The 13334-nt window shown below is 55.0% G+C and overlaps 5 protein-coding genes across 5 annotated transcripts; 2 read left to right on the forward strand and 3 right to left on the reverse strand.

Moving 5' to 3' along the window:
* Nucleotides 1-309: 309 nt before the first annotated feature.
* On the reverse strand, nt 310-2001 carry N0V89_006472 (uncharacterized protein; the record flags this gene model as incomplete). Its single annotated transcript, XM_056215242.1, has 1 exon — nt 310-2001. The coding sequence occupies one exon, from the start codon at nt 1999-2001 to the stop codon at nt 310-312; it is 1692 nt and encodes a 563-aa protein (XP_056069489.1).
* Nucleotides 2002-4647: 2646 nt separating this feature from the next.
* On the forward strand, nt 4648-5812 carry N0V89_006473 (uncharacterized protein; the record flags this gene model as incomplete). The annotated part of the gene is made up of 3 exons (XM_056215243.1): nt 4648-4798; nt 4892-4999; nt 5070-5812. The coding sequence occupies 3 exons, from the start codon at nt 4648-4650 to the stop codon at nt 5810-5812; spliced, it is 1002 nt and encodes a 333-aa protein (XP_056069490.1).
* Nucleotides 5813-6337: 525 nt separating this feature from the next.
* On the reverse strand, nt 6338-7589 carry RIB1 (GTP cyclohydrolase II; the record flags this gene model as incomplete). Its single annotated transcript, XM_056215244.1, has 3 exons — nt 6338-6373; nt 6427-7280; nt 7448-7589. 3 exons carry the CDS (start codon nt 7587-7589, stop codon nt 6338-6340), a joined length of 1032 nt encoding a protein of 343 aa, XP_056069491.1.
* A 478-nt stretch (nt 7590-8067) lies between these two features.
* On the reverse strand, nt 8068-9624 carry HGT20 (Bifunctional purine biosynthesis protein PurH; the record flags this gene model as incomplete). The annotated part of the gene is made up of 3 exons (XM_056215245.1): nt 8068-8774; nt 8822-9476; nt 9529-9624. 3 exons carry the CDS (start codon nt 9622-9624, stop codon nt 8068-8070), a joined length of 1458 nt encoding a protein of 485 aa, XP_056069492.1.
* A 1020-nt stretch (nt 9625-10644) lies between these two features.
* Nucleotides 10645-11921, forward strand: SSN3 (cyclin-dependent protein kinase; the record flags this gene model as incomplete). The annotated part of the gene is made up of 2 exons (XM_056215246.1): nt 10645-11058; nt 11115-11921. The coding sequence occupies 2 exons, from the start codon at nt 10645-10647 to the stop codon at nt 11919-11921; spliced, it is 1221 nt and encodes a 406-aa protein (XP_056069493.1).
* Between the last annotated feature and the right edge of the window lie 1413 nt (nt 11922-13334).

Here is a 13334-nt window from a genome sequence, read left to right on the forward strand (position 1 = left end):
CACGTTTGATCTCTTCCTCGATGACTTCTAGCGAGCCAGCAAGACATGGAGGCGTTGGCCGGCCATTCGTGGAGACGATGTTGCCAGTCCATATATGCAGTGTTGTTGCTGACACTCTGTCAGGCACTTTCCATCACGTGCTGGTACGCAAGTGGACGTTCGTGGCAACACTCTCGATGCAACACACAAACGAACACTCAAAAGTCACCAAAGCCATGAATTTTCTCATATACACATTAACTCAAGAAACGCCCCACCCACCCCAGTCCATGCACCACATAAATCGTAAGCCCTAGCACCCTTCCCCCCCTAAATATAGAAAGAATTCAAATTCGCCTTCAAAAAAGCAGCCGTATCCCCCCTAAAATCATCCTTTAACAAAGCATTAGAATTCGCTCCAAAGCTCTTCAACTGCTGTCCCACACTCCACTGCGGCCAATTATCCAGCCCACTCCCCTCGTTAGGATCAAGATTATACACGAACGACAGATAATACGCGCGGATGCTCTTCGCCGCGTTATTGGGCAGTACGCCGTAGAAAACCTGCAGGAGGTCTGATCCGTGGAACGTCCCCAGGATGGGCGTCCCGTAGTCATAAGATGAGAGGTACGACCACGAGGGCACGTCTGGAAAAACCGTCGACGCCGTCTCGAGGAACACCCGGCGCGTAATAGTGAACGTGATGTCGCCGATGATGGCGGAGATGCGCTTGAACTGCGGGTACCAGTTGTTCAAAAGGAGGGTGCGGAAGGGGGAGCCGTCTTCGAGGGTGTTCTGGTAGGTGTCTACGAGGCCTTGGAGGACGGTTGTGGAGGCGGTGGGGAAGAAGACGGTTGAGAGGTACTTTGTTACGTCTTGCGTTGTGGTGAGGTTGGGGGTGAAGAGGCCGAATAGGGTGCCTTCGTCTTCTTGGTCGCCGACTATGAAGGGCACTTTCGCGTATTTGCCTGCTGCGACGAGGGCGTCGGGGGATGCTGTTAAAGCGGTGCCGTCGGGACGCGGGAGGTATGATAGAGAGACGGAGCTGTAGGAGAGGATGCCAGGGACGGAGTTCGCTGCGTTAAGGAAGGTGGTGTAGTCTTTTGTACGAAGGCAGGCGAGTGTATCGGAGGAAGAGGAGCATCCTGCGTTCTTAACAACGAGGTCGTACACGGCTTGGCCCTTGGCGTCATCAACAGGTTTGGCTGGTACGATGGAGCCCGAATTCATGATGCCAGCGCGGAAGAGCGGCTTTCCATTGTACGTGTTGTCACCATCATAAAGCAGCATCTGGTCAGCTACCGAGATGGCGCCTGCAGATTCTCCCCAAATCGTGACTTTGTCGGGGTCACCACCGAAAGCCGCGATGTTGTCTGCTACCCATTTAAGGCCGAGGCGTTGGTCTAGAAGGCCCAGGTTCGCGGATCCGTCTTTCAGGATCTCCTTGCCAGGCAGGAACCCAAAGCCGCCGACGCGGTAGTTGACTGCGACAAAAACAACGGGTTTTCCTTCACTGATAGAGCTGGTAACCAGGGAGGTGCCGTCATACATCTGTGTGGAGCCCAGTTCGAAACCGCCACCGAAGATCCAGAATAGTACAGGGAGTTTCGAGGAGCTTGTTGTACCTGCCGGTCGCTGAACGTTGATGGTCAGACAGTCCTCGCCAGCATTGGTAGCTGCCTGGAAAAGCGGCGTATTGAGGATCTCTCCAAGCACATTGGTAGGGAAGTTACTCTGGTCGAGGCTGAAGAAGAATTGTGGGCACGCCTTGGGTATCTGTGCTCCATCGACCTTTCCGACCGAAGATGTGAGAGGCTGTGGTGGCTTGAGACGGAGGTTTCCGGTGGGTGGTTGCGCGAAGGGTATTCCATTGAAGGTTTCAACGCCTAAGAGGGACTTTCCAACGACAGTTGCTCCTGGTTTGGGTGCAATGACCGTGGGAGACGCTCTCTTTTCCAAGGGTACTGCTGCTGGAGCCGCAATTGCCAGCGGCAAAAGAGAGAAGAGGACTGCTACCTTCATGATGGAGCACAGAGAATCAGCGAAAGACAAGGCGAGTTTGACAAACTGCCTGCACCACGACGACCGCAGCCTAGCCCGTGCAGTGCGTTTCTTTTAAGTTTCTCATCCGCAAACGTTCACAAGCTTGAAGGGGACCGGATTTATTTCTGCCCGCTCTTGAGGCCTCGGTCAATGCACGGGACTGCGTAAAGGTGCAACCTCCGCGAGCTAGAGGTAGAATATATGCCCGGATCCCGTGCTTGCAAGTATATGATGGCTTGTAGATCCAGGTAGCCAGGGGATATGCTAGACCCCGGAAGCCCGGGCATGCAGCTGTAGGTTGAACGGTGCATTTCGTAGCTGTAAGGACCAATCGCAATCGTTGTCCTTGAAAAGGCCCCAGGGGGTAATGTCCACAAATCTCGTAGCGGCGGAAGCTGGCGCCGACGTTAACGCCTTGGTCTTGCTGCGCGTGGTCATGAGGGTGTTTGCTGGAAGACCGAGCGAATCAGATCACGCCCCCCGTGCAACCACTGCCGAAGCGCCAACTCGTAGTTTATTTGGGGCTTTGCTGATCATGGTTAGCTTTTATTCCTCTGTCCAGTGCTCATTTGTACTCGAGACAATAGTTTAAAGCCGATTATGCGGATTGCGTACTGTATACCAATGCGCAATGGTTGTGATGTGCAGTTGAAATGATATTGCAGCATCATGATACATGCTGCCCAAGCTGTACTAATGAATACCGCGGGCGTACGATCGTATTCGCAGGGCAGCACTCCTGATCGATGGGCACGATGGGTACTTAGTGACATCCCCGGGTTCGTTTGACCCCAGGTTTGCACGGATCATTTGCCGAATTCGTGGCTGTGGCAGTCAATATGCGGGGTACTGGGGTACCACACCTCTCACGGCTGGTGCTCACCCTCCAACATGCCGCGATATGGTTTCGAGGCTTCGAGGCACAATAAGATCGCCCAATGTGCCTCGGTTGCTTACTTGATCGCTCGAAATTGGCGCACTTGGATACTTGCACGTGTGAGAAGGGAATGTGAGTGAAGAGACGAGATGTAGAACGAGGACAACGTATAAGAAGTGACGAAAGTAAATCTGATGGGTACCACAAGATTGAGGAACATAGTCCGAGACTATTTAGCACCACCAGATGTGGCCTTTGCTTGCGAAAACCGGTTCGAGATGGTTGGGCGCATCTGAGGCGCGAGCCTTCGTCCGAGATCACGGCACGAGGCTCTCCATCCTGTGTCTTTGTGGGTACCTCCAGGGCTGGGCATGTGACACGTGTAGGGCTGCGATGTTCAGAATGCGCCTCGAATATCGCGGTACACGTGGGTAGAAAAGGTTTGCAACAACTAGTGTGGACGCCTTAGAACTGGTTCTTGACCCGATACAGCAGCCGCTCCGAGAACTTCGGCACAAGTGGGAAGGTGCTCGGGAACCTGGGGAAATCGCGGAGGCGTACCGCGCGTATACACAGTACATGTCGTTGCCTCCGGGCATCGCGGAAATTGCCATGTCTGGACGGTCCTGGATGATAGAGTAAGCTGAGGGGTATGAACGAACGGTGTAGACTTGTTGGCTCGGGCGGAGGTGTTTGATATCCGGCCACAATATGACACTGAGACCGGCCGCAATGTCTGCGCGCAGAAGAATGCTCAAGTCGTTGTGCTGCCCGAAATATTCGTTTGGTCCGTGAATTACAGGGCTGCGACATAACGAGGCCGTTCCGAATATCCAAATATCGCAACCCTACGACATCTTCCCACGACTCAGCAAGATAGCTGGAGATCAGCTTCCTGGAGAGAAAAGCTCAAAGCTTTCCGATCGATACTTGGCCTACATGTTGCTGATGAGGCTCCAATGATCCCGACGAGGTCTGCCGGTCAGCTTAACCTGCAGAAATTCGAGGATGAGCAAGAAACCGAAGCGACTACGCTCTCTCCAGAGCTCCGGTATGCTTGTGGACGGCGCATCCTTGCGAAGTCAAGATGAACGCATGGGATAGAGGACAAATCTTCTGGCGAATACTTGGACGATATCGTGGCTCTAGCGAATCAAGACGCCTCATCTGTCGGCAATCTCGATAGGCACAGGACCCGAAAGTAATCTCTGGCGCGAAACCAAACTGGCCATATTGACTAAAAGAAGTCCAAACATTGCTGAAGAGAAGCTATCGTCAGTCTCCAGCGCCCGCGAATGTATGGCACGTGCACCCTTGAGTTGTTTGGGTTATGACGTAGCTCGCCCGACGTCATGTCCCGCAGCTCTACTCCAGCAAGCCCAGGAAAATGGACATAATCTGCTATTCTTGATTGCCTTGCCGCAGCTGAGAATTCCAGAACCCCGTAGCTGAAACTAGCGCCTTACATCCCGCGTGCAGTGCGCATTGATCGAGCTAGGTCCTGTGAATCAGGGTTAATCAGGTACGCACACAACCCCGCGGTGACGTGCCCGTATTCGCGATTCCACCACTGGTTTGCAAGAGGAGGCTGTGCTCGACCCTGCAATCTCTAGATACGTCATACTCAAACAGGCACGCGAGAGCTTCATAACGCACTTCGTCTCCACGCACTCCCAGCACTTAGCAACCTCACTATTACACACGACTCCACTACTTCACATCGAACCGTACGATACCCAGCAGCGACCATGGAGACCATTAGCAACGTCGTCAATACTGTCTCTCAGACAGCCACCAAGGCTATCTGGGGCGAGCAGAACGAGACAGCCGGCAACGAGCCTGTCTCTGGCGTCCAGGGCAAGGGCACCGCGACAGACCCCTTCGACAAGGGCAATTCCGGTACGGCTTCGTGACTGGCGCATGCGAGTCTTGTCTACAAAGCTTGTACATGCGCAACAAGGACTATGATGCTGATAATGCCCTAATATATAGAAGACCCCACCGATCCCACGACCCGCAATGAGACTGCCGGCCAAGAGCCCGTCAGCGGTCTACAAGGCAAGGGAACGGCGACAGAACCGTTCGACCAAGGCAACTTAGGTACATAGCTTTCAGACTGTTATGCCATCCGCCTCCACCGGCTCGCATTGTTAACTTCTTTGCCACACAGCGGACTCTACCAACACTGCCACCCTCCCCATCCGCGAGAAGTCATCCACCGAGACATCCGACGTTGCCTCTTCACTCGCCGTCCGGCCTGACGAGAATAACACCGCTGGCCTAGCTGGCACCGCGAACCTCTCTGACACTCTCTCCAAGACGACCGGCACAGACCTCAAGACCGACACCGTCTCCGGCAGCAAGAACGAGCCTGGACTCGCAGGCTTCACCAACGACCGCATTATCGATCCCGAAGACAAATCTCAACTTCCCACCATAGTCTCCAACGTCACCTCCTCCACCCCCGCCGACTCCCAAAGCGCCGGCATAACCGGCACCGAGAACCTCTCCGACACGCTCGCGAAGACCAACCCCCCCGTCTCCTCGCCCGTCACGTCGCCCAAGAGCACGCCCGCCCTCGGCCAAGAAGGCGGCGACCCGCTCGGCAGCGCGAAAGGAACCGGCGCGCTCCACACCAAGAGCAGCGGCACCGCCGCCGACGGAGGCGACTTCGACGCGACGAAGCCTGGTGCGGGCAAGGAGGCTGAGCGTACGTCTGAAAAACGGTCCCGCGGGGACTCGCTTCGCGCTGTACTAGAACGTGCTGATATGGTGACAGGTCTGATGGAGAGCAAGGGCGAGAGTGCGAGCAGCGCGGCAACGGACAAGACGGAGACGTCGCCGTCGGGCGAAAAGGAGAAGGTCTCCAAGATGGAGAAGTTGAAGGAGAAGCTGCATATCAAGAAGCACTAGGCGGGGCGTGCTGTTGTGGCTGGCGAGAAGCAAAGTATACTGAGATGATGATGATGGATGGGGGAGGCTATGAGTTACGATATGAATTGGTGGTGCATGTTCTTGATACCTCTGGCTCGGACTAGTCAAGGAGCTTTTTAATTCCCCATGAATGCGACTGATTTGCAATGAACTCTAATTTTCATCGCGAAAAGAGTATGGACTCATAGTAATGCATGAATTTCTGATAGGGCGTGCAATGTGAATTGCATGGGGTGGTAAGGACATGTAATAATGCCCTGCTGTCACCTATGCTTCTAAAGAATCCTCGTAGATCACACCTAGCGGCGGTTGAGATCTGTTAATGTAGCATGCGTATGTACAAGTCTTTGACCGCTGTGATATGGTATCTAAATCGCTCTCATCTACAAGTATGCGTATGCGCGTGTATATGCGTATGTACCGTTCGGGTACCTGGTCTATCGGCTCCGGTGGCTCTCATCCTCCCGCTGCCACCGCCGAGTTCCCAACGTCTCCAACGGAAGGTCATTGCTGCGTAAGCATATGCTTGAACTTCTCAATCTGTACACCATGTCAGCCACATACCCACAATCGTCGCAAATGACGAAACTCACCTTCGTACTCAGATACTTCTCCACCTCCTCGCTCTTGATCCCCGCCTTGCCGCCTGTCTTCCACGCAAGCGGCACCATAGCCACCCTCTCCTTTACCACGACTTCCCGCCCCGGGCCCTCCACAGCCCGCACTTTATCCGGGTTATTTGTTAAGAGTCTGATGCCGGCCTCGCCCCCAAGCCCAAGGTCAACCAGCATGCTCGTCGCAAGCCCGTAGCTCCGCGCATCGGCCGGATGCCGCAGCATGATGTTCGCCTCGTACGTGTCGTTGCCCAGATCCTGCAGGTTATACGCTTTAAGCTTTTCACCCAGCCCGATACCCCGGCCTTCTTGCCGGAGGTAGATGATCACGCCTCCTGAAGGTGAGATGTGCGGGCTGGACATCAGCCGCGCCGCCTCGTCAAGTTGCTCCCCGCAGTCGCAGCGCGCGGACCAGACGGTTTCGCCGGTGTAGCACTCTGAATGTATGCGGACGAGAGGAAGCTCGGTATTGCTGCTTCCCTCCATGTCCTCCCCTACGTCCGACACACTCGCTGACGATACCGACGCACTCCCGCCACTCTGCGCTTTCGGCATCGCCCCTTCTGCCCGCTTGATCGCCTCCACCCTACTGTGCGTCCTGCCCGGATACAACCGCCCCACATACGCGCCCCTCGTCATCCTCTCCAGCTCCGTCTCGCCTTCCCTCTCCCGATCCAGACTCCGGCTGCGTATCTGCGCCCCGAACACAATGGCTAGATGCTCCTTCGTATCCACGTTATTCCGGTACACGTGCAGCCACATCTCGTGCCCCGTCGTAGTGGGTATGCGCGCGCGGACCTCGCATTCCACCACAGGTAATTCTTCGAGGAGCTCTGGGCGGGGGATTGCGTGGCGTCGGGGGAGGACGGGGACGGAGCGGGGAGGGCGTGGGCGCGGGTCCGAGGGCGTGGATATGCCGGGCGTGGCGGGGGTGTGAAGGCGGGGCTTAGAAGGCTGGGGGGAGGAGCTTGCGAAGCTCTCCTCGCGTTGGTAGTTGTACCAGCATCATTGGAAGGCGGTGGAGTCGCATCCTCTCCCAAGATATACGCATCTTCTTCCAAGCGGTGCGGATGCTCGTGCTCCGGTCGCGGCGAGTGGAGCGGCGGAAAGGCGGGCGACGAGTGCGCTGGGAGATCGGGCATGGCTAACAACCTCAAACGTTTAGGGAAAGACGAGCAATTGAGGCGGACAAGGTCGCAGGAAAAAGCGCAGGTGAGATGATGTGACGCACGGCTATCACCGACTCGCCGAGGCTTTTGCGAATCGGCGGGGTTTCGCAGACGGGTTCCGAAGATGGGATGGAAGCTCGGAAATAGGCCCGTCCGGCTGGGTGCTTAGTAACGAACCACGAGCTGTAAGCACCGCATAATCAACATTTGAAGTCGGTTGACGGAAAGGCATACGAGTAAATTTCGTGGTGGTTCTACATAATTCCTCAATGGACATTGAACCTTCTGGAGGATGTGTAGATGTCACCCGCACTACTGGCCAGGCGGGTATTGCACCGTGGAATCGCATATACGCTTGTACATGCAAACTGAGGACCTATATTTTATATCTTGTCTGAACCAAATGAGATCTCACGCTCTACAATTTCAGGCCGTTAAAGAATCAAATTCCCTAGTCAACTCGTCGCTCCCTCCCCCACACTTCATCCGCATTCTTCTTGCCCTTCGTCTCGGGAACGAACCAGCTGATGAACACGAAGAAGGCCGCCGAAAGCGCCGCAAAGATGATGTAAACCTTGCCATGTAATTTCGCGCTCGCCAACGGGAAAAACTGCGCAACGAGGAATGTCGCGATCCAGTTCGCCGCCAGCGCAATACTCTGCGTTGCGCCCACGGCCTCCGGACCCACCAGTTCAGCGGAGAGTATGAAGGGCACAGGTCCGAGACCCAGCGCAAAGCTAGAAACGAAAAGCAGGACGGCTACTGCTGATAGCACAGGTATGGATCTCATGATGCCTATGGCGAGAAGGAGGGAGGATATGCCCATGCCGGCAAGCGATTGCAGCAGACATGCTTTGCGACCCAATTTGTCTGGCAAGGGTGCGCAACCGGTGGTAACGACGATGTTGACGGCCGATACTGCGAGGTTGAGGAGGGCTGAGTTCGCAGCAAGTAGATCGGATAATAGCGAGACGCCGTACATGACAATGCTGTTGATGCCGCTGAGCTGCTGGGCGAGCATGATCATAATGACTGCAAAAGCAGCTTTCTGGTAGTCCGGGTGTCGGAGGACTTGGGCGATGCTGAGAGCTTCTTCTTTGGATCGGTTCTTCGGCGTGGAGGGCTCGTCATCGTTGTGTAAAAGGGTTTGCTCTTCGTCTAAACGTGCGTTAGGTTTATGTCATGAATCGGGACACCGAACATACCATTAACATCAGCAGTCCCATCAACGCTCCAGCTGTTGAACTCGTCGTTGATATCCTTGTCTTCACCACGAATGCTGCGCAGCGCCTTCTTCGCTTGCGATGTGTGACCCTGCTCAGCAAGGTATTTGGGACTCTCCACAGACAAGAATAACCCCAGAAGCTGTAGCACTCCAATCACGCCTCCCGCAGCCAAAATGATCCTCCAGTACGAATCATGGCTGAGGAAGTAGCCGAGCAGCTGGGTAAACAGGATGCCCACATTGCACATGATCTGCGTGAATGCGCCAAAGAAGCCCTTCTGCGCCGGCGGTGCGATCTCCGAGATGTAAATGGGAACGACGACCACGGATGCGCCAGCACCCACGCCCGACAACAGCCTCCCCACCGCCATAACGCCAATATTGGGCGACAATGCTTCGAATACAGGCCCAACGATGAAGAATATCGACGTCAGCTGCATCGCGCGTCGTCGTCCGTATTTTCCTGCCAGTGGGCCGGCGGAGAGGGCGCCGAGCAGCCCTCCCAGCGTGTACATTGAGCCTACGACGCCCCATTCCGTGGGGGTCATCTTGATGCACTGCGGGAGGCCAGCCGCGGCGGCGGTGATGGAGTTCTTTTTGCAGCGTATGACATCTTCGGGTGCGTTGAGCTCGGACTGGAAGTGTCAGTTCGATGTCTCGTTGCTGGAATGCAGCGGCGGGGATTACCAAGTGAAAGCCAAAGAGCAGCGGGCCAAGCGTGGCGACGAAGAGGACGTAGACGAAGTAGGGAGTGAGGTCGCTAGACCAGGCGCGGGAACTCATGATGTCCGTCTGCCCGTATCGAGTCTGCAGGAGTGATGTGGAAGCTGGCGCGCCGTGCTGCGGTACGTGTCAGCCCGCCTTTTGCTTGCGACCTATGCATACGCAAGTATGACATATTGCGCAGATTGCGCGGATAACAACACCACATACCTCCGCCGATTATGCAGGAACGCTCACTGCGTCCTCATGTAGCAATCCGGGTGAAGCTAAACGTGGGTGCGTGTTGAAGCTTGGTTGGTGTGGGGAAGCTGCGACCCTCCCGTGGTTGGCCGTCCCTTCCCATATCAGACGTTGCGGCTCTGCGGACCAACCACGCAATCGGCAGACGCCAACCACATCCACGGCCTCAGCCTGCGGTCTCAACATGCATCTGCATCTGCAGCGCTGACTGCAGCTCATCACGCTCCACCAACACCACCTGCATCAAACTGAGTGTCAGCCGGGCTCGACTCGCCATCTGAGCAGGCGCTCCACATCCCGCCCTCCCGGCGTCTGCTGCTTGCCGTGACCGCGGCCTGCGCGCCGCATCTGCCGACTGTGGATCTACTGTTAAACGAGCAGCACGCGATGACCGCAAGATGAATCAGCCCTCAGCTAGTAATCCTCCCTCAGGAGGCCCGCCGTCCGCCAGTGCCCGACAGCAGCTCCGAAACAGTGTCGTGGCAGCCTTCAACGGTTCGTGTCTTCTGATTAGTCTCTCCCGCGGAGGAAAAGGAGGACGTATTGCGCCACCTCCCATGCCCCATAATAATTTTGTACTTCTGTTTCGCATTTCTTTTGTTCGTTGGGGTTCTACTAAACGGGGCGTCTGCTGATCGTCCTTCGCTTGATCATCCTCCTGTGCTCCGAACCCGGGACCTGGTCATTTCCTTAATCTGACCTACATACTCTCATTCTCGGATTGATGTCCGTCCTCTCAGATCGCCTTCCCTTCTCCTTACAAGACTCTTCAGTGTTTGCTATTCCATGAAGAAGTACTGAACCTGTTGGCGGACAGATCCGGCGGATTCAAGAGACGCAATGTTCACCGGCTACAACACCAAAAAGCGCGTCAACGAGCGTTACAAAATCATCGGCTTCATCTCCAGTGGTACATACGGCAGGGTCTACAAAGCCGAAAGTCGCAATGCCAACCCACCCAGTATGAAGCTCTTCGCAATCAAGAAGTTCAAACCCGACAAAGAAGGAGAACTCCAGTATTCAGGGATTAGTCAGTCTGCGATAAGAGAGATGGCCCTGTGCACGGAGCTTGCGCATCCCAACGTCGTGCACACTGTCGAGATCATCTTAGAAGAGAAGTGTATTTTTATCGTCTTTGAGTATGCGGAGCACGATCTGCTGCAAATTATCCACCATCACAACACCGGTGGCCAGGGCGGGCGGCAAGCTATCCCTGCAAAAACCATCAAAAGCATCCTATGGCAATTGTTACAGGTAAGACCAATCACACCGTGCCTTCCTGAGGACACGGGTGGTTCTGACATTTATAGGGGCTGGTGTATTTGCACAGAAACTGGGTCATGCACCGCGACCTTAAGCCCGCCAACATAATGGTCACGTCCTCCGGAAAGGTCAAGATCGGAGATTTAGGTTTAGCGCGTCTTTTCTACAAACCCCTTCAGACTCTGTTCTCAGGCGACAAGGTCGTCGTCACCATATGGTACCGCGCCCCTGAACTCCTTCTTGGAAGTCGTCACTACACGCCTGCCGTCGACCTATGGGCCGTGGGCTGTATATTCGCGGAACTACTGTCTTTGCGGCCGATCTTCAAGGGTGAAGAGGCGAAGATGGACGGCAAAAAGACCGTTCCCTTCCAGCGTAACCAAATGCAAAAAATTGTAGAAATCATGGGAATGCCTTCTAAGGAGCGGTGGCCACTTCTCGCTGCGATGCCCGAATACGCGCAACTATCTTCCTTGGCAGCCGGCAACGCGCGCTTTCACCGCCCTCAGGGACTAGAGAACTGGTATCAGGGTTGTCTCAAGAATAATCAGTATCCCCCTGGGTCTGGACCGGATACTCCAGGGCCAGAGGGCTTTGATCTACTGCAGCAGTTGTTGGAGTATGATCCGCAGAAGAGGCTGACTGCCGAGAAAGCGCTGCTTCATCCGTACTTTACGAGCCATGGGAAGCCGGGTGAGAATTGCTTTGAGGAAAGTAAGATCAAGTACCCGATCAGAAGGGTCAGCCAGGAGGATAATGACATCAGGACGGGGAGTTTGCCAGGCACGAAGCGGAGTGGATTACCGGATGACTCTCTGATTGGGAGGCCCGCCAAGAGGTTGAAGGAGGGATAGTGCACCTTCATCAGGTAACCCGCAAATTACAGACCAGAGTGTTGAAGCGTCTGCGCGAGCGCCCGGCAGGCCCCCTCACGAGCAACACGATACGCCTCTCACAGCAGGCCATGGTTACGAAGAAAAGAGCTACAGCTCAGCCACTCAAGCGCTACCTATTGCTTGTGCGATGAACCCTATTTATTTGCGCCATCAGCCAGCGTCTTCTGACCGCGCACACTTCTATTCATGAAATACACGGACCGGAAAAGGCTACGTTGCCCAAGCTGTCACTTCCGTCACAAGGTGCGCTATTTTTCGAGTCCACACCGAGGCTTGCTATCGGGTGCGTGCATGCGCAACACCGCCACAAAGAAGCGACACGGCTTCTGTACACTGTGGTTTACAGACGACCATTGTGACGACATGGAACAGACGTAGTAGATGCTAGACGCATCCTAGGGCAGATGGACTAGAATGGCGCGTGATCTGGGATACTGATAGAGTTAGAGGCAGCAGAGATATCACATAGTGGCATGTGCATGCACAGCAGCTGTCTGTGTATCCATGCCCCATGCTTAGGTGCAACGTTTGACGCTTTGCCCGTTGGTGTACAGTATCAGATGCAGGCGAATATTCACACCACCATGCTTCCTACATCACGTTTTCCTTGGTCGGGATCCTGCACGCGACATGACATCTTTCTCTTCTGTCTCGAATTCTCTCATTGCATTGAGTCCACGCTGACCTCAGCCATGTCACGTCCGCCACTTGAGCCGCCTGCAGTCACGCGCAGGCCTAGTTAAGATTCTGGAGACGAGCGACAAGGTATGCAAGCGGCCCGCAGCATCAGTGGATCACTGCCGTGGCCCGCACTTATAGTTGTGTCCCAGCTATTGGGCGTCGATGGCTATATCTCTGCAAGGCACAGTTCACTTACATTGTTCGATTGGTTTGCTGAACGGCTAGTAGCGTCGGTGCTTGGCTTGGTCACCATGGCGAAGCGTTTGCGATACCTCATCTCGAGGCCTGGCTCAATGTCACGATCGAAGCATTCGATTCTGGCAAACGGACGCACGCGGTCTTCGGCTTTCGATGCATTGCTGCTGTATCCAAATGATGTTATCATCATTGTATGTGGGCCCTTGGCTGGCGACGAGGTGAGAAAGATGTTAACCTGGACGTTGAGTGATGCAAGATGCCCGCGCTGTAACATCTCGAAGCCTTCTCCAACCCAGATAGATACACCGTCATAGAAGAACGCCCACTAGTTCCCGCTTGCACTGCGCACAAGCATACACGGCGACTGAGTGTTTGCGGGACGGCAGGTGAAGCAAGAAGGTGCAACCGCAGCAACCACGCCACTGGCCCCAGCGCTCCTTCTTCATTTCAACGGTTGACGGTCAACCCCGCATTTCGACTGCTCCTCATTTT

Source organism: Didymosphaeria variabile (assembly GCF_027946475.1).
Source record: "Didymosphaeria variabile strain IMI 356815 chromosome Unknown scaffold_5, whole genome shotgun sequence".
Taxonomy (NCBI): Eukaryota; Fungi; Ascomycota; class Dothideomycetes; order Pleosporales; family Didymosphaeriaceae; genus Didymosphaeria; species Didymosphaeria variabile.